The 26424-nt window shown below is 44.0% G+C and overlaps 1 protein-coding gene across 1 annotated transcript in view; it reads right to left on the reverse strand.

Moving 5' to 3' along the window:
* RALYL (RALY RNA binding protein like) overlaps positions 1 to 26424 on the reverse strand; it is a 264866-nt gene that overhangs the window by 16035 nt on the left and 222407 nt on the right. Inside the window, exons 5-6 of the mRNA XM_054708761.1 lie at positions 19907 to 20070; positions 1721 to 1834 (exon numbers count right to left, since the gene is read on the reverse strand). Coding sequence (XP_054564736.1) covers positions 1721 to 1834; positions 19907 to 20070 — 278 coding nt within the window. The remainder of the gene's footprint in view (positions 1 to 1720; positions 1835 to 19906; positions 20071 to 26424) is intronic.

Here is a 26424-nt window from a genome sequence, read left to right on the forward strand (position 1 = left end):
TAAACGCCTTGTGTGATTCAACCCGGCCTTCGTTATTGGGCACAGCGACAGGCAGCCCGGGCCCACCCGGGGGTCTCCCCGGTAACAAAAGGACAATGGTCTCACCTGATGGGGAAAATGAGACATTTTTTTGGCGGGGGGGCTAGCAATCTGAATCTGTGCCATTAACCTAATGCACATTCTTGTTAGCCTATAGCAGGCGTCCTCAAACTACAGCCCGCGGGCCACATGCGGGTGTTTTTGCCGTTTTGTTTTTTTACTTCAAAATAAGATATGTGCAGTGTGCATAGGAATTTGTTTATAGTTTTTTTTTTTTAAACTATAGTCCGGACCTCCAACGGTCTGAGGGACAGTGAACTGGCCCCCTGTTTAAAAAGTGTGAGGACCCCTGGCCTATAGTCTAGCCACTGCCCCTTTAATTGTCTGGTTCTGCAAGACCTGGTTACTCCCATTTTAGAGGGGCCATAAACTATCCCCTGATGGAGTTATCAGTGCTGGTGCCAGGCCAGGCCAGGCCTTTAGTTGTGGTCTCAGGGACCCAACACATGGGGCTTTTTGCAAAGCCTGCAGAAGGTCCAGAAGTATAATCCATATTTGGGGGACAAAGAAACCAAAGGGGTATAAAGAGAGAGCTTCCTCCATATTGGTTTACCCAGGATTTGAGAGGAACAGTCTCCCCTGAGTCCTGTGCCTCCAGTACTCCTGCGTATTTTTTTGGTCGCCTGGTAGGTTCAGTAACACACCCACAGACCTGGGCTTGAGACCTGGTCTGCCACTAACTGGTTATGTGGCCATGGAAAAGTCTGCTGGCCTTGACCCTTTGCTTTCTCCTCGGGGAAGTGAGGGGCTGGATGGGAGCAATGGCTTTCAAAACTGTATTATTATTTTTTCAAGTGAAACTTTTTGCAAACAAAGTCATAGGTTGAGTCCCAATGGATAAAACAGGTGGAGGTGATGCTAGTCATCCACCTTTATCACCTTATCTCGTCTCCAAGGGGCCTCGGAAGGTCTGAGGCTGCACAACACAGTGTCAGCCTGGGCACTGGCCACCGCCAGGCTCACCCCAGTCCTCACATTCTGTGATTCTAAATGATATCGTGGCCACAGGGAAAGGCACTAACATTGCATGAAAAGGACTGGGGACCAGCATCAAGGCTGACAATTCAGAGCCCAGAGACACGACATAATGAAACTGTCATCATCGACTTGGCTGGGTGGCCAGAGACACTGGTGGTGAGTTCTGAACTGGGTCCTGAAATTTCACAGGCTCACAGCGATGCTGGAGTTGGGCTTTGTGATCATGACCTTGAAATCCATTCAATATTGCTGCACTTACTTTAATGACGTATGAATTGTACTTTTAGCCTGATAGCATTAGTCCATGAATGGACTTTATTTTCTTAAAGATTACTTGATATTGAGCTATAAACTTCCAAGGACAATCCTACCATAACTTATTAGCATCAATATACTTTTCATGTTTCCCCTTTTGTGACTATATGAATTTTAGACAAACTGGCTCATGTTCTCTGAAAAGCAAAAGACCAGATCCCACTGTTGTAACACTAGCTTACAGACTTCATTCACAGTGAATCTGCATTAAACTCTATGAAACCTGTCCCTGGCCCGGGCCCCGCCCCTGGACCTGCCTGTCTAGGTGATTGACAGTGTCTCTGATTTAATTCCCACAAGTCTGTGGGCACAGACCCTGTTCACTTACCTGCCTCTGCCTTCTGCTGCTTCTCAATCTTCTCCAGGCGTCCTAGCAAGGAGTCGATTTTAGTTTTGATCTGCGTTAGTTCTTTCTTGATTGTCTGTAACTCATCTGATTTCACTGGAAGGGGAAAAGGGACAGAAAGCAACTGAGAGTCAAAGGCCAGGCCTCACGGACACCCTGTGTTTCCCCCAGACGCCGTCAAATCTCAGAGGATGCTTTCGAGTCCCATCAACTCTGACTGCCTCCAGCTTCCCCCCACACCGAGGACTTGATCACACAGTGATTCTCCAGGATGGGAGCCTCTGACATGTCCTCTCACCAACATGGTGCGAGGTGGAGGAATCTAGAAATATTTTACAAAACAGTTGACACTAAATTTAGTTTTGGCAAATACTAGTAATTGAGTAACTCTTAGATGGACTCAGATTGAGGGAGGATTCAATCCTGACAGGTGTGTTAATAATGATACTTTTAGGACTAAGTCGTAATATATATTTTAGCAGTCAGCGATATTTTTAATCCAGTACTTTGGTGATTGATTGGAACCAGAAAATCACACTTTTTCCCTAAAATGTCTAAGATGCTAGAGAAGTCTCCCAACTTACAGAACGCTTGTACTTGACTTTTTAAAAAGGAAACTGAGGCGGTGAGCTGTGCCAGCCTCCCTAAGCCCTGACGCCGGAGGAAGCAAATTCACAGACGCTCCCACTGCCAGTTTCACATGGATGGCTCTCATGCCGGGTTTTTGCTGTTCACTATGGTTTTAAAGATAAAAGATAAGACTAATAGGAGATTGACAACTTTTCATTTTGCCAAGTAAGGATGTTAAAAAACAACAATTATAACAGGCATCCTACTATCTCCTATAATTAGAAAGAAAGGGCTTAAGAAAAGGACAACCTCATATTGACCAAACACTCCTTTAAATGAAGCATGTTTATGTTCGTGGAAATCCACTGCGCCACCCTGAGCTTCCCATTTGGATGAGGACGTTTGGAAATGCTGCCAGGAACCCACAGAAACCGGAGCCTGAAGATGTTGAAGCTGGCACTGTGGGAGCCACACCTGCCCATGAGCTTTCACCTGGGGGGTTGGGGTGTCTGTGTCCCAGCAGAGAGCTACACTCAAGTCTGGAGCACAGTCCCGGCCACGTAGCTCAGTTGGTTAGAACGTTGTCCTTATCTACCAAGGTTATGGGTTCAATCTCCAGTTACGTCACAGACAAGAATCGACCAATGAATGCATAACTAAGTGGAACAACATGAAACAACAAATTGATGTTTTTCTCTCTCCATTCCTCTTTCTAAAATCAATCAATAAAACATTTTAAAAAGGTTTGGGGCACAGATCTTGAAATCAGGGACTATCCTTCTCTGTCACTTTCACTTCAAATTTATAATGATCTGAACTTGGCTATTCCCTAAGAATTTCAGAAAAACAAAACAAAACAAAACAACTGAGTGTTTAGATTGCTTCTTTAGTCTTCAGGAAATTTATTGTAAATAGTAAAAACTAAATGCAACCTATGTTTGCTTGAAATAGGGCTGTCTGTCAACTCAGATATGTCATATGACATACAGGGTAAATTATGCATTAATGTACACTAATCGCTCAAAAGAAGAAAGACTTTTTCCAATATGAAAATGAGAAAATTTTTCCATTATAAAATCATAGATTTTTCATAAAAAACAGATTTTTACTTCTAATGCCAAGTCATTTGTAAAATAAAAGCTGCAAGAATCAGGGACCCCTGGAGTGTTCCTATCTGAAGAACCCAACTGAAAGCAGAGCAGTTTCAAGTAGAGAATTGCTCCTTCTGTCAGTCATTTCAAAGACATAAAAGTGCCGTTGTCGAATTGCAGCTCAATTTGAAAAACATCATCTGTCACAACTTGAAATGGATTCTGCTTTGAAGAATGATTTTCACTCCCTTTGATGAAAGCACCCATGTAGTTTTACTTAACCCTATCGACTGTAATAGGAAATACTTTATAACACTGGCTATCAGTGCCGGAGAGCTGGGGCTGGGGCTGGGAAGTAACAGATTTCTTGGTAAGTGGAGCCACTCCGCCGCCCAGGAATGCAATTGACTAATTTTAATTTATCTCCTTAAAAAAATAAACAAATTAAGCACCAATGTCCAGTTTTATACAACTGCACTACATACCAACGAGGCATCTGGACTCAGCAGTAGGAACTTGTAAGTGTGCGGGGAAGGTTTGCTTTGTCTGGGCTCATGCCCAGCTCTGTGGGAACCTCTGACCACAGCGGGGTCGCTGTGAAGTCTGTCTAATTAGCCTTTGGAGCTCAGAGACATCAGGGGCGGAGCCAGCCAGGTTCTGCCCCTTTGCTGCCCCACCAGGGCAGGCGGTGGGTGCAGGCCTGTGCGGGGCCCGCCCTTTCCTGGATGCCTAGCGCAGGTGCTCCGATAGACCGATAGACCGGATGGTTGTCTTCTTATGCCTGGATTCTGAGGACCCTGCCACAGCCACCTGTGTCGATGTGCTTCTCTCTCACTTTTTTCTGCCTTTTTTCTACCTTTTTTGGTTCCTGTTAACAATTTCTCTACCGCTTGGTGGGTGACATTCATTCCCTGTTTTTACCTACCCCATCAATATTGTGCAGCAGCAGTTTTCTAAACTTAGAATTTTAAAAATCTTTGCAACTTTGACTTCTGATATTTTTCCAAAACAACAGAAGTTAGTTCAGAATTAAGGCGAGCCTTGGGTCCAAAGCGCCCCAGGCGTGCTTTCTCCCCCCACGTCGTTTCTTTCCCAGTGTTTTCACCGCCCTCTTCGTTGGCGTCTGCGCTCCGGCTGCCCGGCCCTGGAGTGGGACCTGGAGAGCCTTACTTACAGGTCATAAGTCTTTCCTGCTGAAAAGTCCAACTGCCCCACCTTTTACAGGAAAAAGACCAGAAACACTCACACGCTCCAGGCTGCTGCACGGGTCTCTCCAAAGGTAACCCCAGGTGTGCCTCCCACTGCCTTTCAGGCTGACCCTCCACTTGAACAGCACGGCTGTGCCGCTCAGCCAGCGTGGCCTCCGGACCCACTCACCGCTGTGCCCCGGGAGTCACTCCAACAGCTCAGAGCAGCTCCTCTCCAACTCCCACCCTCTGCCTGAGGGCCTTGCTGCAAGGACTCAGTGAGCTACAGCGTGTAGAACACTTGGCACCTCGCTCGCATCAGCAGGCCAGTAGGTGGTAGAAGCAGAAGTTGCTATTTCAGGTATTATTATTTTTATTATTTACATGCCTATCCAACAAAAACACTCTCTTCCCCACGAATATGTCTGTCAAATAGCCCACGTGCCTTTCAGGAGCCATATTCTGTCTTTTCTGTCCTGTGAATTCTTCCTGGACTGGCCCCCCGGAGGGGCGTGTCTTGCCCGTCTGTTTACTGGGTCTCGCAGGTGCTGCTGGCCTGTGCTGCGGACCCCTCCATGTCCCTCTCTGTATTAAACGTGGGCTCCGCGCTGGACGGCGCCGGCCGCTGCTTTGGGATGTTTCTGGGTTTGGCCAGCTCCTCCTCTTCCTCACTGTGAGGCTCCTGCTACCAGGAGGCCCTGGGCTTCGAGGTCTGTCCTCCTTAATTAAACATGATACGAACACGTCTAAGAAGAAACCCTAACTCAGATTAGCACCGAATGGAAACTTCTTGCCTTTGTCATCATAAACCAGCTCTGTGCAACTTACTCAGATTCCTGGTTGACACAGTATTCTGATCTCTGACAATATTACATTTTAGAAAGAAGAAATCATGGGCGGTTGTCTAAAGTAAGACATGTTAATGGATCTATGCCATCACAGGCTCTCAACAGCAAAACTCCCTGAATGGAGAGAGGGCATCCATTTTCCTCTCCCTCCCTCCCTTCCCCCCTTTCTCCCTTCCTCCCCTCCCTGACCCCTCCTCCCAATCTTAAGCACATCTTTTTTTTTTTTTTTTTTTTTTTTTAAAATATATTTTATTGATTTTTTACAGAGAGGAAGAGAGAGGGATAGAGAGTTAGAAACATCGATGAGAGAGAAACATCGATCAGCTGCCTCTTGCACACCCCCTACTGGGGATGTGCCCGCAACCAAGGTACATGCCCTTGACCGGAATCGAACCTGGGACCCTTGAGTCCGCAGGCCGACGCTCTATCCACTGAGCCAAACCGGTTTCGGCTTAAGCACATCTTAAACACAGTAAGAAATTAACAAATGCCAGACAATCTGTAGTTATTGTATGCAGGTATGGTCACTGCAAGTCCAGCTCAGCGTTGTATGTGTGCTGGCCACTGATGGAGCTGACTGCCTAATTCGAGGCTAGATAACCAAACAGGAAGTGCAGAGAGAAAAATGACGTGGAAATAGCCCTTTTCCTAATTTATCAGAAGCACTATGACAAAAAATGAGAAAAGAATGCCTGCCTTTGGCAAACACGATTTTGCAATTTTTCCCAATTCCCCTTGACTCTTCAAAATCCAAACTTCTTGTATTTAAAGACACACCCCATTGACTGTAGCACCTTATTCATGTAGAGTATGAGCTAGCAAGAGCCAGGCGTAGTTCTCTTACTAAGAGTAATACTGAAGCCTGGCCAGTGTGGCTCAGTGGTTGAGTGTTGACCTATGAACCAGGGGGTCAAGGTTTGATTGCCAGTCAGGACACCTGCCCAGGTTGCAGGCTCAATCCCCAGTAGGGGGCGTGCAGGAAGCAGCCTATCAATGATTCTCTCTCATCATTGATGTTTCTATCTCTCTCCCCCTCTCCCTTCCTTTCTGAAATCAGTATTAATAATAAAAGAGAATAATACCGAATATTTTTAATCAACGTGCTGTTATACAATTATTGATATAGGAAAGCTGGGTGCTGGGGACAATTAGATCTGATTACTGGAGATTATGAATTTTGTAATTTAAAAATTATGAATGTGAGAATCTGAGAAAACGGCTTCACTTCCCAGTTGGCTCCAAATCTCTCCACCCACATCCTCTTCCCTGTGTTTCTAATGGCCTGAGGCTCCGGGAACAGCTGCTCACACCCCGGGGGGAGGGAAGAGGTCGTGTTTTCAGGCATCCAAACCCTTGTTCCTGTTTCCACTGGTCTGCTTGCACGCTCACTCCGCCTGGGGCATGCCCTTTGACCCTGAAACCCTCAGCTCCAATGTTGCCCCTGCTGTGACGTCCCCTCCACGCTTGTCCTCTTCTGCACCAGACTCATCCTCCTTCCCACACCTTCAGGTGACACTCAGGGGGACACCATTAGAGCCGAGCCTCAGATCAGGGGACACAGCGGTGGGGGAGGGAGAGCCCACCAGGAAGTAAAGCAGTTTTCTCAGACTCCCCCAATCCCGGGGCTTCAGTGATCAGATCTCCCTGTCCCCTCCCAGCAGCTTTGTTTAAACCGGTTACCTGTGACATGCCTGCTAGTCCCCACGCGCAAGTGAGCAGTAGGCATTGGGTACATGAGTCCGGAGAACGGGAGAGAGCAAATGTAGGAAAATAAATATGTGGGTAACCAGTTAGAGATGGCATTTTAAGTTACTATATTAGATGGGCCTGCCTAGTATTTGAGTTTGCATACATAACACGTGTTTCAGATGGCATCCGGTACTGCCTTCCAAGGGAGTTTACATATTTAGGTGCTCCTATGTTGGGTGCATTGATGATTGCAAGGGATGTCCTCTTGTTGAAGTGCTGCCTTTACCTTTATGTCTTTTACTCCTTTCCTCTAGATAAATTCTACAACAAAAGCTTTGCAAAAAAAAAAAAAAAATAGACAAAAGAAAACATGCTGTTAACTATGCGCTCTATTTATCTGTTTGGTAAGAAAATAAATAACATGTAAACATAAAAAAGAAAACATAATGTCATATTAAAAATCGATGCTTGTCCAGTTGACTATACGAACTTATTTTTCTATGAGTGGTTATAAGGTTTGAATTTAAAATTATTCTTCATTATTAGAAAAATGATAAATGAAAATAAAAAAACCTAACAAGTTCCTAGGAAAAATGGTTTTAACTTGCTTTTAGATCCTGGAGAAGCTAGGATTAGGTTACATCACACAGACCGTCTTAAACATTTTCGCCTAAGCTGTTACTGCAGGATTTTAGTTTGAAAAAAGAAGGCATGCTAAATCATTTCAGACCTGCTCTCTCTAAATAGCTCATTGATTTGGTGATAAACATTATTACATTCGGATACAGTCAACAAAATGATGTCTGTGCCTTTTGCTGCAATGAGATACAATCTGAGAGGAAATAGGCATACAGGATGACACTGTCTGCCTGTATCAAAAAATGTGTGCCTCTCTGATTTATGTGATGGAAAATATTTCAATTTATATTCATCCCTGTGGGGCAAGACTACCCAGGGACAAATAAAGACTCTCCAGCTCGCTGCCTCTATCAGTGATCTTCACAGAGGGCAATATCACCCTGAGGGCACTTCTGCCAATCGGGACTGAGCGAGATGGGCTGGACATGCCCTGGAGTCCTCCTGCAGTCCCTCCCTGGCTGGCCAACCTCCTACGTCCTTCCCCGGCCCCGATCGTGCACCAGTGGGGTCCCTTGGCCTGGCCTGTGCCCTCTCACAATCTGGGCCCCCTTGGGGGGGATGTCAGAGAGCCAGTTTTAGCCTGATCCCACAGGCCAGGCCAAGGAACACGAATTTGTGCACCAGGCCCCTGTTCATCAATAAAAACCAATTAAACCCATCTGGTCTAATGTAACATTTAAAGCCTCTGTTTCCTTGTTGATTTTTTTTTTTTTTTTTTGGCCTGGAAAACCTATCCATTGATGTCAATGGGGTGCTAATGTCCCCTCCTATGCCTGCATTCCTCTTTATCTCTCCCTTTACATCCATCAACATTTGCTTTATATATTTAGGTGCTTCTATGTTGTGTGCATTAATGTTTACAAGGGTTATTTCCTCTTGTTGAAATGATGCCTTTATCGTTATGTAATGACCTTCTTTGTCTCTTGTTATAGCCTTTGTCTTAGAAGAAAACAAAGGCATAGGCAATAAAATCTTGGACATTTCTCTGACCAATATTTTTTTCTGACATATTTCCTTGGGTAAGTGAAACAAAAGAAAAAATAAACAAATGGGACTACAACAAACTAAAAAGGTTCTGTACAGCAAGGGAAACCGTCAACAAAACAAAGAGAACCTACTGAGTGGGAAGAGATATTTGCCAATGATACGTGTGATAAGGAGTTAATATTCAAAATTTGTAAAGAACTCAGATAACTCACCACCAAAAGAACAAATGACCAATTAAAAAGTGGGCAAAGAACCTGAATAGACACTTCTCCAAAGAGTACATACAGATGGCCAATAGACATATGAAAAGTTGCTCAACATCACTAATTATAAGAGAGATGCAAATTAAAGTCACAATAAGGTATCACTTCACACATTTCAGAGTGGCTGTCATCAATAAATCTAACAATAGGTGTTGGTGAGGATGTAGAGAAAAGGGAACCTTCCTGCACTGTTGATGGGAATGCAGATTGGTGTAGCCACTGTGGAAAACTGTGGAGGTTCCGCAAAAATTAGAAATAAAATTGCCTTATGACCCAGTTTCCACTTCTGGGTATATATCTAAAGAACTGCAAAATAATAATTCAAAAGAATCTATACATCTCCATGTTCTTTGTAGCATTATTAGCCAAGATATGGAAGCAGCCTAAGTGCCCATCAATAGATGATTGGATTAAAAAGCTGTGGTACATATATACAATGAAATATCACTCAGCCATAAAAAAGAATTAAATCTTATCATTTGCAACAGCATGGATATACCCAGAGGGCATTATGCTAAGTGAAATAATTCAGACAGAGAAAGACAAACACCATGTGATTCCACATATGTGGAATCTAAAGAACAATGTTAAAAACAAACAAAATGGAAACAGGCCCATAGATACAGAGAACAGACTGATGGAGGCCACAGGAGAGGGGGGTTGGGGGACTGGGTGACATAAGTAAGGTGAAGGGATCAAGAAGTACAAAGAGGTAGTCACAAAATAGTCACAGGATGTAAAAAGCACAGCAGAAGGAATATAGTCAATATTGTAATAACTATCTATGATGTCAGGTGGACACTTGAATTTGTAACCTATATAAATGTCTATCCTCTGTTCTGTACACCTGAAGCTAATACAAATACTGTTGAATGCAAACTTGAATCAAAAACCAAAGAAAGAAGCCTGAGAACCTGACAATTTACAGTACATTCTCAAAGCCCTATACTGACTTCATATAATCACCTTGTGAAATGTATTAATCTGAACAGGTAGAGTTTAGGATCAAATGCAGATCTGCCTACTATAATCTCAAGATATTCTATAAATAAGTTTCTCTTAGTTGTAGCATTTCTGAAGAGGTATTTTATTGTCAAATATAACATTTGTGAAAAAGAAAAAAAAAAGCAAAAATAATACTGGTGACATAGATTCCATAAATATTCAACAGTATACTCTGTGCAATGCGGAAGTGATGAAGAATGCATTTGTAACCTAGAATGGAGAGATTAGATGCTCTTACAAGTAGCTGTAACATGAGGCAGATGGGCTGAAGTCCCATAATAGAAGATGAACACTGGTTCACTCTAGGGGGCAGATGCTGCAGGTGAGAACTTATCTCAGAAGACCCGCATTACCTGAGCTGGCCTTGAAAGGCAGATAAAACAACCATTAATGCTTATTTGTATGGAAGACAGATACTAAGATTGCTAACTCCTTTCTCCAGGTAAAGGAAAGAGCTGTCAGGTGGAGGTACATGAACATGAGTTGGGAAATATTTAAATAAGTGTTCAGCTAAGCTAGGAGAATAGTGGGGTACAACTGAGGATGGAGGTATCAGACCACATACTGGTATACCTTGAGAAGTACCTGGAGAGTTCGGATTCTTACTTGGTAAATGGTAGTAATTTTGAGTATTGAGTGAGGAAATGACAAAAGCACTCGGTTTAGGTAATCCCGTGGTTGGGCATGGTGAACAGGATAGGGGGAGAGCATAGAGTCCAGAAAATGAGTTAAATGAGTGTTAGGGTACTCAAGGCTGTGCTTGGTAGGGCCCGATCTCAGGAGAGAGCGGAGAGGACGAAACAGAGATAGATGTTAGGTTTGTCGGTGGACTCGCTCTCCTCGCTCCAGTGGGAGGGAGGTCGGACCCTCTGGGGTGGCTTGTGGAACAAGTCCTCAGCCCCGAGGAACCCACTCCAGTGCTGCAGCCTCACTGACGGGTCTTGCTGAACATCTTGTTATTGGCCGTTCTGCTTTAGAATCTGGTTATATGAAGGAGCCCCATTACAGCAGGTTTATGACTTTCTTTATACAGATACCCAACACAACCTGTTGGATCCAAGTATCATCGTTTCTATTTTCCGGGTAGAAAATAGGGGCACCTCAGGGTTCAAGGCTCTCTGTAGGCCACCGTGGCTGGACACTGTGGAACATGGATGTGCCCCGGGCCACCCACTGGCCACACTCTGCTCTCCACCCACAGTCTGTCTCCTGGAAGCAGGAATCTCTGTGATTCCATCCTCCCCAGCCCACTGCCCTTCTCAATTCGATTCAGTACTGTCTGTGAGGCCCCTGCGGCCCCTCTGGCCCAAACCTGAGAGCAGAACACACACAGGCGTGCTCCGGAGACTGGCTGCGGGATGATTAGTGACAGCGGGCTGCACATTGGCATTGCTCCTCTACTGAAGCGTTATCTCCACACGTAAACCACATGGTCTTCTGGGGAAAAACCCCAACATAAAAGCACCTGCTCAGGGTTGGGGATAAGTTCTCACAACTATTCCTTAAAGTTAATGGAACTCTCTTTAATGTCCTGTCGGGGTCACCTGTTCTGTTATCTAAGGGCATCGACAGAACCCCCAAATGCATCACAACTTACTAAGATTGTTCTTGTTACACATAAGCATTTAAATTAATTGATTTAATGAATTATTTGTTCAGAGGGAACTGATTTTTCCACTGAGAAACTGTAACTCATCGGTACACATGCCTTCTCTGTTGTAAAATGCTTATTAGCAACATCAGTCTCCTTCATCTTATGATTCCATGATGTGGGATGGGACAAGTGGATGACAGTTTCAGTTCAAATTGATTTGAAAAGGGACAGAAATGTCTCATGGTAACCTCAATTTTTAAAGAGTACACTACTAGAAACATTTATCTTTGGCAAATTACTGCATTAATCTATTTTTTCTTTATCTGTTTTTTTCTCCTCAGCAAAATCCTATATAATAAAGCGGTAATATGCAAATTGACCCTCATGCCGTCACACAAGGTGCCTGCCCCCATGTGGTCAAAGTTGGCCACCACAAGATGGCCGGCAGGGAAGGGTAGTTGTGGGTGATCAGGCCAGCAGGGGAGGGTAGTTGGGGGGGACAGGCCAGCAGGGGAGGGCAGTTGGGGGTTACCGGGCCACCAGGGGAGCAGTTAGGGGTTGATCAGGCTGGCAGAGGAATGGTTACGGGGTGAGCAGACTGGCAGGCAGGTGAGCGGTTGGGAGCCAGCAGTCCCGGATTGTGAGAAGGATGTCCGACTGCAGGTTTAGGTCCAATCCCAAGGGGTCCCAGATTGGAGAGGGTGCAGGCTGGGCTGAGGGACACCCCCCCAGTGCATGAATTTCATGCACTGGGCCTCTAGTTTAATTATATTTAAAAATTCTGAAATAAGAAATGAAAATTGTTCAAGCTATAACATTAATTTCCTCCTCTGAATTTACAAAGTTATTAAATGCTGAGAGACAGCTATTAACTATATATATATATATACATATATATATATATATATGGCTGAGACAGCTATTAATTATATATATATATATATATACACTAGAGGCCCAGTGCACGAAATTCATGCACGGGGGGGGGGGGGGCGGTGTCCCTCAGCCCAACCTGCACCCTCTCCAATCTGGGACCCCTCAGGGGATGTCCATGGGATCGGGCCTAAACAGGCAGTCGGACATCCTTTTCACAATCTGGGACTGCTGGCTCCCAACTGCTTGCCTGCCTGCCTGATTGCCCCTAACTGCTTCTGCCTGCCAGCCTAATTACCCCCTAACCACTCCCCTGCCAGCCTGATCGACACCTAACTGCTCCCCTGCCGGCCCAATCGTCCCCAACTGCCCTCCCCTGACAGCCAGGTCACCCCCAAATGCCCTCCCTGCAAATTTCCTCTTTTAGATAGGGTTTTTTTCTTTAACATATTGGGTAGCCCTAACTGGTTTGACTCAGTGGATGGAGCAATGGCCTGCAGAGTCAAGGGTCCCAGGTTCGATTCCAGTCAAGGCCATGTACCTTGGCTGGGGGGACATACCCAGTGGGGAGTGTGCAGGAGGCAGCTGATCGATGTTTCTCTCTTATAGATGTTTCTAACTCTCTATCCCTTTCCATTCTTCTCTGTAAAAAATCAATAATATATATTTAAAAAAAGAAACATTTAAGATTCCTCCATATCTGCCTGGTTGGTGTGACTCAGTGGTTGAGACCCCAGGCTGGGGCTGGGACGGGATTGCTCCGTGGGGCTGCGCGCCCCTCCCAGGTTGAGACCCCAGGCTGCAGGTGTGTGTGTGTAGGATCACTCCATGAGGAGTGAATTTTTTTTTGTTTTTTATAAAGGGTCAGGAGGGCCTCTGGGCAGCATTCTTCCAGGCTGCTTATGCTGCTGGCTCTCAGCAGCAGCTCTCCCTGGGACTGGGAGACTCTGGCGGGGCTTAGATGACTGGGCTCCACCATCTTGTGGCTATGGGCACCTCCATTTTTGTCATGGAGTGACAGTTAATTTGCATATTACTCTTTTATTAGATAGGATATATGGCTCAGGAAATATTCCTTCAGATTAAGGCAATATTAACACGGTATATTTTACACGTCACCCAAATTTTTCATTTGTGATTTGAATTTGAAAATTATTGTTATTCATAGGTACCAGGCTAATTATAAAATCTCAAATAATGATAATATTTATATACAGGGTGGGGCATAAGTAGGTTTACAGTTGTGAGTACACAAAACAGTTTATTCTTGTATTATTATTTATTAATTATTGTATTATATTCTATATAGAGAGCTACAAATCTATTTTTGCCACACCCTGTATATATTTATACACACATATATCTATTTGTACACTTGTACATATGGCTTTTCAGGAATTATATATAAATCTTGTTTAGATTTGTGTTTCACTAACATAACAGTAATTCACAGTTAATTTCTGTGAACTGAACCTCAAAACAAATAAAACTATATGAAATCTACATGAAATTGATCACTCTATTGTCTTTCTATACTAATAACTCTATTAAAATGAACACATTATGAGGAAAAATATATATTCACACTAAATTTCAAATGATTATTGTACTAGATCCTACAAAACATTCCCAGTCCATTGCTGATCGGTAATATTTCTACCGATTACTTATTTACATATTTTAGAGCAACAAAGGCACTCTTGTGTGCCCAGTTCCACATGATTGTTGCTAAAAAACAAAAGACGTCAGATTTATTTCAAAGCGTCTGGGTGATACGTGCAGGTTCAGGGTTAGCCTTCCCTGAAGACTATCACATCTGTGCACAACCCGGAAAGAGGCCAACTGAAGCCACTAGTCCTAACAGGCAAGACGGTGACAGACACTGGGAGGTGGCAGATAAGCAGTAGGTGCAGAATATTAGAACTTGCTGCTTCTGGGAAATCCTGAGCTTCGGGGGGAGGGGAGGGGAGGCGCAGAGCCAGTGATGGCGTCAGGGCTGCTCAAGCTTAGTCCGGAGGGGACTTAGAGCAGTATTGTTTGCTGTTAAGAGATTAACCGGTAAATACAGGTTGATTCATAACAGTTTTCTATGTTAATATAGCAGCTAATGAAACAGGGGGCTAGTGGAATATTCAAATTAAGGTAGTTTCTGTGGAAGACATGGGAATTAAAAGAAAATCCATTAAGGAAGCAAAAGCAAGGAAAGGAAAAGAGGGGAAACCGTAAATTATACACCTGACATGAGGATGGAAGAAATATAATCCAATATATTATTTAATCATAAATGAAAAATCAATTTTACACCTGTAAAGTGGGAATGATATACTAATACCTCACTTACAGGGCAGTGACGGCGAATAAATTAGTTAATATTTGTAAAGTACTTGAATCCATAGCTATCATAAACACTAAAAAAGTGCTAGCGATTATTCTTTTTCCTATTATTATTATTAACTATTTCATAAAAACCATCCAAGTAGCATGGGATATAAACCAAAATCTCAAGAAAAGAAAACAGTAAAATCACCGCGGTGGTAGAGCATCTTAATCACCCTCAGAAGCTGACATCAATTTGCCACAACACAGCAGGGTGATGGAGGGTTTGGGTAACAGTCCACAGGGTAACACACACCCTCAGCCCTAGACTGGAAGCAGAAAATAAGTCCTGCTTATATGTCCATTTAGACAATCTGTTCGTTACAAAGCCAACATTCTTTTTTTTAAATAAAAAAGAATTATAAGATATTAAAAGAACTATAAAATAAAATTTAGCTTTATTGTAAAAAAAAAAAAGAAACCAACATTCTTAATAAATATCTCAAAAAAATTTTCATCATCCCCATTCTCTCTCCATGACCCAAGATAAACTAGAAATAAAAAAATACAAATGTGAAAAATAACCACTTGAATACTAAGATTTTACATTAAAATAACCTCTGGAGTTCACCATCTTCTTTGCACGCTGGGCAGGGCAGGTGGGTAAGGCCACCTCATGGCCGAGTCTGCACAGTTGAGTGGCACTTGCCAGAGACGCCACGGAGGAGGGAGGGCCATCCCCTCAGGGAGTCCTGCCTCAGGACCAGGGCGCTTCTGGTTGTCCAAAGACAGAGTTGCCATTGGCCTTTGGGGGTAGGGTCAGGAATGCTACATGATCTGCGAAGCTCAGAACACTCTCACCGATGAAGAATTGGATGAAGAATTGCTGTGGCCAATAGGCCAATGATGTTGCCATCGATAAACTTTGTCTTAAAAGCGACCACAGGGCAAAGAATCCACAGATGCCTGATATTTCTGTTTGAAGTTAATATTACCATGGTAGAAAAAAGTCTTCTGTAAACCTCGCAGGCAATTCAATGTTCAATTTCCCACAGAAAAACCGAATTCAAGAACTTTGCTTTGCTTTTGACAGTCATCTGAGAGCATATAACACTCTGTTTAGGAATTGCTGCTGAAAGTCATTTTATTTTATTACTAAGACTCAGAAAGGGAACTCATGTTCAGCTACCACAGAACAGATAGACAAATGGGCAGATATGCGCACAGGGAACTGTAAATCTATTTTACTTGCTGTTTGGGTGATATTAGCTAGGTCACATTCTCGGCCACATTCTGAGCAAACCAAACTTTTATCAGTTACCAGAGCATCAGTGAGTCCTTCTCCCTGAACTACCTTTTTGTACATCTTCACGTAAAGACCAAGTGTTTCAGTGATTCCGTCTTAGCAACTCTGGTTGTCCCGGAAGGCCACGGCAGTGTCCTGTGGTAGGTACAGCACCTGGCATGGGAAGCACGAGGCCGGTGCAGGCCTGGCCCTCCCCTTACCAGGCATGTGACCGCCCGGAGTTTCCTCATCGGTACATTGGGAGAACAGTACTTCCTGACTCGTCTTAAAGGGCTGGGATGCCAAGTGACCACAAAGTCCCTCTAAGGGCCCCCAAGCTGCACTGACTCTCGCCTTCCCTACCTCATGCGCTTGTTACAAGCCACCCTCTCCTCTCCCCTATCTCCCCCCCCACCCCCACCCCCACCCCACCCCGAGCTCTGCACCTCCCTGGCTTCCTCCCTGGTCCCCAGCTATGCTGATTGAACATGTCTGTGCTCACCGTTCTCTCTGCCCAGAACGCCCTGCCCCGACAACTTTGGAGCACTCTCGTACTCATGCACTTCCTTTCCTTTTCTTTTTTAAAAAAATATTTTTATTAATTTCAGAGAGGAAGGGAGAAGGAGAGAGAGTTGAAAACATCAATGATGAGAGAGAATCATTGATCAGCTGCCTCCTGCATGGCCCCTATTAGGGATTGAGCCTGCAACCTCAGGCATGTGCCCTGACTGGGAATCAAACCGTGACCTCCTGGTTCTTAGGTCAACACTCAACCACAGAGCCATGACAGCCAGGCACTCATCCACTTTCTTGAGATCTCTGCTCATGTCATCTCATCCAAGAGGTTGTCAGAGACTATCCTATGACAGAGTTCTCCCAACCCTTTCATTTGCTCTATTCTACTCGATTCCTCTACATAGAGACAATCGGCCATGTATTATCTCACATTTTAATTTGTTTATTTATTGTCTGTTTCTTCTCTGCTAGAATGTAATCTCAAAGAATGCAGGAAACTTCACTCTCTTTTCTGTAGGAATAGTATTCCAATAATATATTAGAGTTTTTCCTGAATCAGTCTGTGTAAAAATTTAGAAGTATGTTTAGTTAGAAAGTTTGTGTCTCTACGTTTCAGCAATGTAAAATTATATAAATACTAGAGGCCCAGTGCACGAAATTCATGCACGGGGGTGCGGGGGGTGGTGTCCCTCAGCCCTGTCTTGGCCTGCAAAGACGCCAGCATCCCTCACCCTGGCCTCTAGCCAGAGGTTCCTCCCCTCCTTCTGCACAGCCTCTGGGAAGATGCTTGTCCTGGGGTCTCCTCAGGGCCCTGGCCCATGACGCCCTGCAGCTCGGGTACTCGGGGGCTTGGGCTTTCAGGTCTGGCTTCCTCACCTGGCATGGTGAGCATCAGCTGCCATGGGAGCCTTGCCTTAGGAGTCACCCCCTTGGACCATACTACTTGCGAGTGTGTGTGGGGGGGTGGCCTCGGTGGCAGTGATTTGATGTCTGTAGCATGCCCGCTGACACCCACCACCGTGGCGCCACACTGGTCCCGTCTGGACTGCTGGCAGGGGGCTTCCAGACTGCGACTGGGGCTGATGGGCTGCGACTGGGGGCTGCAGGTGGAGGACCCCGGCACCCATAGGGCTGTCAGCATCAGGAACTGGAAAGATCCATTTTTCTGGTTCCTCCCCTGCCGCACAGATGCTGAGCTCATGGCTCCACAGGCCCCTTCCCTCCTGCCAAAAAGCAGGCTGGGGCGGAGATGTGGGCTCGCTGCCCCAGAGGCCCCTTCTCTGCCGCAGCACAGCCGTGGCGCGGACGCTCCCAGTCCTCTGGCCAGAGACCCCTCAGTGGCCAAGGAGCAGATGCTGGGCTCCCGTTGCCGGGGTGATGCCTCCAGCGTCTGCTATGGGCGCCGCCATTTTTTTGTGGAGTGATGGCTAATTTACATATTACTCTTTTATTATATAGGATTTTATTTTTTATGACATTAAGTATGTCTGCAGACACATCCTATCTAATAATAGACAAATATGCAAATTGACCATACCTCCGACACAAGCCACACCCACAAGCCACGCCCACCATCCAATCAGAGCGAGTATGCAAATTAACCCAAACCAAGATGGCTACAGCCACAGAGAGCAAGGTTTCCTAGGTAACAGAGGAAGCCAAGCTTTCCGCCAGCCATTGCAGGCCTAAGCCTCCACTCAAGCTACAAAGTTTCAATTATAGAAGGTAAACAAATTCAAACATATGGCGGCAGAATGGAGCTTGAGAGAGCAGGCCAGGGTTGCTGCCAGCAACAGGGGAAGCAAAGCTTTCTGCACACCCTGGCTGGGCCCACCCGCTTAAGGCAACAAAGTTTCAATTATAACCCCAACACAAATGGCTTCGGGCCTCGGAGGGAGCCCCACGCTTGGCTCTATTCCAGGCTACAAAGTTTCAATTGTAGAAGGAAAATAAATTCCAGATACCAGGGCCTCCGCTTGCATTGCCAGGGGGTGTGGCCCACCTGTAAACCACCACAGGCCCCTCGCTCAGGCCGCCCCACACCCCAAGGAACCCCCACCTGATCCGAGACGCCCTTCAGGGCAAACCAGCTGGCCCCCACCCCTGTACCAGGCCTCTATCCTATCTAATAAAAGAGTACTATGCAGATTGATCATCACTGCAACACACAATATAGCTACCCCCATGTGGTCAAAGATCCTGCCCCCATGTGGACACAAGATGGCCACCACAAGATGGCCAGCAGGAGAGGGCAGTTGGGAGGCACCCGGCCTGCAAGGGAGGGCAGTTGAGAAGGACCAGGCCTGCAAGGGAGGGCAGTTGAAGGTGATCAACCCTGCAGGAGAGGGCAGTTAGGGGTGACCAGGCTGGCAGAGGAGGGAAGTTGGGGGAAAACAGGCTGGCAGCAGAGTGGTTAGGGGGTGATCAGGCTGGCAGGCAGAAGTGGTTAGGGGCAATCAGGAAGGAGGCAGGCAAGCAATTGAGAGCCAGCAGTCCTGGATTGTGAGAGGGATGTCCGACTGCCCGTTTAGGCCCGATCCCTGGGATCGGACCTAAACGGGCAGTCGGACATCCCTTGAGGGGTCCCAGGCTGGAGATTGGAGAGGGTACAGGCTGGGCTGAGGGACAACCCCCCTCCGTGCACGAATTTCGTGCACTGGGCCTCTAGTCTATAATAATAAAAGCGTAATATGCTAATTAGACAGGACATCCTTCTGGACGACCTTCCAGATGAAGCCAGGGCTGCAAGGGAAGCCTGGGTCCTGGGTGCCAGAGGGAAGCCGGTGTCGGCAGTCGGGGGAAGGAAGGCCTGCTCTTGTACGTATTTTGTGCGTCGGGCCTCTAGTAACTCTATAATGATTTACAGTAGGATGACAAGTTACACTTTTATCATCTCTACTATGCAGTTTGCCTATCTTCATGATCCTAATGCATTTTCAGTTACTCACACACGCACGGATTTTGCATAGTGTTCCTCTGGAAAGGTAGTATATGCACTCTGTTCAGAAGGGAAATTGTTCATTCACTGAAAGCAACATGTTCTGCTTCATGACTTTAAATGCCACAAGCTAAGAGGGCCAACAGCTCGTTATTTGCTCAGATCAAAGTTTTCAAAGTGTTCCTGGGTCTCGTCTCGTCAGTCACGCCTGTGTTTGTGCTGGAAAGTGACCCATTTCTTACCAGTTTTCCTCTACTGCTTAGTGCACAGCAGACACTCCGTGCTGGTGTGGTTACCTGCTGACACAGGCTTCAGGCAATGCATCTACCCCCACCCTCTTTAAAAGGCGATGAAGGAGGCTACTTACATTTCGAGCCTGATGAAGAGGACCCGCTGACGGCAGATCTCGACCCCCCTTTCATGGAAAAGACCCCTTTTCCCCGACGAGTCGTCGAGACAGCCACCCTGGGGCGCTTCAGCGGGATGACCGCACGCGGAGGAGGAGGCACGCGGCCGTGGTAATCGAACAACCTGCACAGAACACAGACATGGGAAGATTGGCTGGGGCCTCAGCATGCTGTCCAGGGAGGAAATTATTGAGAGAATGGCCTGGCAGAAAACTTCAGTAGATGTTTTGGTTATCTAACATTTGGAAACGGGTATTTATTAGAAAATCATTTCTCAAAAGAAGTAAAAATTAGCCTATGCTTTCTGGACGTTAGAATCTGACTCTCCAATATGAGCTCATTTGTCAGGTATGAAAGGACATGTACAACAGGTGTCCGTTGTTATAGCATCTCTTTCATTTCTAACTTTACTTATTTCGGTCCCCTCTCTTTATTTCTTGTTGAGTCTGGCTAGGGGGTCATCAATCTTGTTTATTTTTTCAAAGAACCAGCTGTTGGATTTATTGCTTTTTTGTACTTTTTTTTTTAGTCTCTATGTCATTTATTTCCACTCTGATCTTTATTATTTCCTTCCTTCTACTTCCCCTGGGCTTTTCTTGCTGCTCTCTTTTGAAGTCATTTACTGGTAGTTGTGAGGTGAGATCGTTTACTAGTCCTTTTTCTTGTTTCTTGAGGGAGGCCTGCAGTGCTATGAACCTTCCTCGCAGGACTGCTTTCACTGTGTCCCATAGGTTTGGGTGGTTGTGTGTTCATTTTCACTTGTTTCCAGGGAGTTTTAAATTTCTTGTTTGTTCTCATTGGTAACCCATTCATTGTTTATTGTTTAATAACATGCTATTTAACCTCAATATATTTGAGTGTTTTTGAGTTTGTTTTTTTTTTATTGTAGTTGATTTCTAACTCCATGCCATTGTGACCTGAGAAGATGCTTGCTATTATATCAGTCTTCTTGAATTTGTATAGACTTGTTTTGTGCCCTAATATATGTTCTCTTTTTGAGACTGTTCCATGTGCACTTGAGAAGAATGTATATTCTGTTGCTTTGGGGGAAATGTTCTGTAAATATTGGTTATATCCATCTGATCAAGTGTGTCATTTAAGGCCTCTGTTTCCTTGTTCATTTTTTGTCTGGAAGATCTATCCAGTGATGTCCCTGGGTTGTTAAAGTCCCCTACTATGACTGCATTGCTGTCAATCTCTCCCTTAAAGTCCATCAAGAGTTTTTTTTATGTACTTGGGTGCTCCTATATTGGGTGCATATATATTTACAAGGGTTATATTTTCTTTTTGAATCCTTCCCTTTAGTATTATGAATGGCCTTCTTTGTCTCTTGTTATGGCCCTTGTTTTGAAGTCAATCTGGTCTGATATGAGTATTGCTATCCCCCTTTTTTTCCTTTCCATTTACTTGGGAATATATTTTTTTCATCTCTTCACTCTCAGTCTGTGTGCATCTTTTGTTTTGAGGTGGGTCTCTTGTAGACAGCATATATATATAGGGGTCATGTTTTGTTTTGTTTTATCTATTCAGTCAGCCTATGTCTTTTGACTGGAACATTTAATCCATTTACATTTAAGGTTATTATGATAGGTATTTATTTATTGGCATTTTTGTTTTTTTTATGCCTATGATCCTCCCTCTTTCCATTTCTTTAGGAAGAAAGATTTAAAAAACATTCTATAATAGGTTCTTTCATAAAGCTACATGTTATTTACACATTCAGATAAAATGGGATAATTGTTTTGGAGAATAAGATGTGAAATATGATAACAATTAGACCGGCTGGTTTCCAGCCTGTTGGAGGAAAAGAAGTAGAATATGAACCACATTTAAAGCGGAACTTAGAGCTAGGAATGTCCCGCATTAGCAAGCTAAAGTGTTCAAAACCGATTGGGAAACATGCTGTGGAAAAAGCAAGAGATATCTGGGAAGGAAAAGAAATGAAATGAGAGAGTTCAAGGGGGGAGCCATCCTCTGCGAATAAGCGAAGTCCACTAGATCCAAAGAACCGCTAGCAAAGAGCAGCGCGTGGGGGTCCACTCAGCTCACTCGCAATGTAGGCAGAGTGTCAACCAGGGTTAGGAGCGCCATTCCTACCAGGCCTGGAGAATCAAGAGGGTCAACCAAGCCCGCCCCTCATTTCCACCACAAACAAAGTCTCCAGGACTTCTTTATAAGTTGAGTTTGCAGAGCACCTTAAGTCAGTGAACCAAAGTTCGCAGGCAGCTATTGAGGGAGGAGAAAATGTGGCAATCAACTTCTCTCCAGGGGTAGACATTGCCTTGAGATGAAAGGCAAGCTCTTTTGGACAGACCATTGCCCCAGGCCATGCAATCTAGCAGGTTCATTAAATAAGCTAATCTATACATTTGGTAAAGAGCACTTCTAAAGCATCACTGAAATCTGTAACGATATAAGAATGCTATAATGAAAATTCAGGCCAGGTAAAGTACCGTACTCATTGCTACTTCAGTGACGATGCATCGAGTGATTTTTATAGGGAACTGAAAAGTCTAGCAGCATCTCTCCTGCCTCCCCAGCCGAGGAGCACAAAGCCCGCATGTTGCTGGGTCTGAGCCTATGTGGAGAGAAGGCAGCTGCATCTGACATACTTCCTGGATGTGACACACATTTTATAACGTCCTCAGTATGTGTCCTGTCCTTTGTTGATAATTCCAACATAGTGTAGCCTGGTTCTCTGATTGTTTTGCTGAGTTGCTTCAAAGGGGGTGGGGGGTGAGGTGACTCCTTCTCACCAAGGAACCAGGTGCCGTTTTACCAAGTCCTTTTGCCAAACTGATGGGACGGCATACAGCATCAGAACATCACCTTTTATTTATTTATTTATTTATTTATTTTTTAAAAATATATTTTATTGATTTTTTTCACAGAGTATGGATGGGGCTGAGACAAAGGAAACAGTCCATTTAGGATCCATATAGGACAACAGAGACGCCAACCAACGGAGTTCAGTGGACTCCAAATTCCAAAGGTCAGTTAAAACTAACATTTTTTCCCTCCTCTTATTTTTTTATTTCCACTCTTAGAATTATATAGATTTCCCGGTCTTTTTGTAATGGTTCATTTTTTCCCAATATTGCTTAGTCAGAATACCGTTTTCTTCCTGTATTTACTGGTCAAATAGATAATGACTCATGATAAAGCCAAACACATCAGTTTTCCTGTTTTCCTTCCCCAGTGTCTATTTTAAATTAAAACCTCTAAAAATCTAAGAATGCTATTCCCCCCTAATATTTATTGATCAAATAGATAATGGTTTACAATGAAGCTAGACATAATTTCCTTCCCCAAGGTCTATTGTAAAATAAAAACTCTAAAAGAGCTACTCTCAAACATTAAATAAAACAAATGCAGTCATATTTTAAGAAAAGCAACGCTTGGAGAAAATTTGAGGATTTAAGTTGCTTTATTTAATAAACATTTCTAATTTCCATGTGCCCATTTCTTGTTTGGAATTTTCTTTGCTTTAATAATATCAGAAACATGTAATTTTATTGAATAGTAAAAGCTAAAATCTGGTAAATAATTTTAATATTAACTTACTTGACAAAATAGACATAATTTGTCTCTAGGAAAAATAAGGGCATTAGCTATTAAAATGGCTTCTTTTTGGACAAGGCAATTCAATGGCATATTGACATATAATGAATATAATTTTGAATGTTTGCTTTTATTAAAAACTTGTTACTATTAAACTTTAACAACAATAAAGCCAACATTTTAGGGAAAATAGATGAAAACCCCCAACTCCCATTGTCACACTCTAAAACAGCTAGTATCATTCTCTAGTCTTTTTCCCACAAGCAACCCCATTCTTCACAGAATTAGAAATGTGTGCAGTCACACTTTCTGGTAGATTCTCCTTGGCTTATACTAACAGCATTCCAAGCCTGCTCTGCGGTCTTCCTAATGGTTCTTTTCATGTCTGTGGTGCATTTTCTCAAGTAGACACACCTTGTCCTAATAAATCATTGGCTGGTGGATTTTTGAATGAATGCCTGTTTTTTTACTGTTAGCAAATTTGATTTTAAAATTGAAAAATAATTTAAATGTAACATTTGTAGAGCATTTTGTCACTGAACACTGAATGTTCATTTTAGATTAAATAGTGAGTTCAAGAATTGGCAGTTACTTGTTTTCTCCTAAAGTTCCTTCATGAAAATGACTTCTTCATTTTCCTTACTTATGAATCAGAGTGTATAGTCATGTGCTTAATACTAAGAACAATATGTGGCCTGGACTCGGGGCTTACTCACTGGGCTGCCTGGACCCAAACCCTGAGAATAGGTTCCTGGCCACCTTCTCACTGGGACCTTTTAGCAGGTGTATGATCGATAACCAGGGATCAAAACGTTAACTGTGCAACTGCCATTTGACCCAGTGATCCCAATTCTAAGAATATATCCCAAGAAAGAATTTATGCACCCCTATGTTCATAGCAGTATTAATTACAATAGCTAAGATCTGGAAACAGCCCAAGTGCCCATCAGTAGATGAGTGGATAAAAACGTGTGGTACATTTATACTATGGAATACTATGCAGCTATAAAAAAGAAGGATCTCTTACCCTTTGACACAGCATGGAGGGACCTAGAGAGTATCACGCTAAGTGAAATAAGCCAGTCAGAGAAAGAAAAGTATCACATTATCTCACTCATATGTGGGACCTAAAGAACAAAATAAACTGATGAACAAAATAGATCCAGGGACATAGAAACATGGAATAGACTGTCAAATCTCAGAAGGTGGGGGGTGGAGGAGTGGTTGGGAAGAGATTAACCAAAGAACTTATATACATACTAGAGGCCTGGTGCACGAGTTTGTGCATGGGTGGGGTTCCTTGGCCTGGGCGGTGATAGGGGCCAATCGGGGCCAGCCAGCTGAGGGGAGGGACCACGGGAGGTTGGCCAGCCAGCGGGAGGTTAGCTGTGGGAGTGCACTGACCACCAGGGGGCAGCTCTTGCATTGAGCATCTGTCCCCTGGTGGTCAGTGTGCATCATAGCTACCCACCAGTTGTTTGGTGGTAATGGTTGCTTAGGCTTTTATATATATAGAATAGCGTTCCCGTTGCAGGAAAAATCCTGCAATAGGATTTTCTGCTGCACTCTACCCCGCCTCCGCTCCTCCCTTGTCGCCCGCCCCACCTTCTCTGCCAGCCAGCCTGCTTCTCCCTTCACCCCAGCCCTGACTTTGCTCCTCCCTTCTCCTCCCCCCGGCTTGCTTGCTTCTTTGAAGCTTTACTCCCTTCTGCAGCTCTTGGCTTCTTTCAACGCTGTCTTGATATACAAATTATCCGCCATCTTTGTTGGGGTAATTTGCATACTCGTCCTGATTGGTTGGTGGGCGTGGCTTGGCTGGTGGGCGTGGCTTGGGTGTAGTGAAGGTGCGGTCAATTTGCATATTTGTCTATTATTAGATAGGATATGGATAACCAATGGACACAAATAATAGTGTGGTGAGGGCCTGGCCCTGGGGGCAGAGGTGGGCTAGAAGGGATCAATGGGGGGAAGGTAAATGGTACATCTATATAACTTAAACAATAAAGATACATTAAAAAAGCAAACAATACAGGGAACTAGTGAGGATATTCCCCCCTGACTTGATCGAACATTGAAACCTTTTCTTCAAAACTGCTTAACTTTGGATAGGTGTACAGTCTATAAAACCAAATCAAGATGTCTCCTGAGTTTTAAACAAGGCTATATTTGAAACCCACATAAGTGATTTTTATAGCTTTTTAGTATATCTTTTTTCTATACTGTTTGAATGACTCAAAATTCATCTATAATTTTCACCCCAACTTCAGATAAGCTTTTGGTTACAACTGATCAGAAAATACCTTTTAAAGTCTCCCTTCACTTATGTCCAGTAGATGAATAATTTCTCTTTCTGTTTTTTGTCATTAAATGTTTCCAAGATTTCAGTGAAGTCCACCATCCCTGGTCTTGTGCAAACACTTTTGGGGCAGGCCTCAAAGGCTCGCTGACTGAGATCTTGAATGATCTTTCTTGTAATAGTTTTTTTTTTTTTTAAATAAATCCTTATTGTTCAGATTATTACAATTGTTCCCCCCTTTTCCCCCATAGCTCCCCTCTACCAGGTTCCCATCCCACCCTCTGCCCTTACCCCCCACACTGTCCTCATCCATAGGTGTACGATTTTTGTTCAGTCTCTTCCCACACCCCCCATACCCCTTTCCCCCTGAGAATTGTCAGTCCACTCCCTTTCTATGCCCCTGATTCTATTGTAATCATTAGTTTATTCTGTTCATCAGATTTTTTTATCCGCTTCATTTTTAGATTCACTTGTTGATAGATATGTATTTGTTGTTCATAATTTTTATCTTTACCTTTTTCTTCTTCTTCCTCTTCTTAAAGAATACCTTTCAGCATTTCATATAATACTGGTTTGACAGTGATGAACTCCTTTAGCTTTTTCTTTTTTTTTTTCTTTTTT

This window comes from Eptesicus fuscus, chromosome 19 (assembly GCF_027574615.1).
Source record: "Eptesicus fuscus isolate TK198812 chromosome 19, DD_ASM_mEF_20220401, whole genome shotgun sequence".
Classification (NCBI taxonomy): Eukaryota; Metazoa; Chordata; class Mammalia; order Chiroptera; family Vespertilionidae; genus Eptesicus; species Eptesicus fuscus.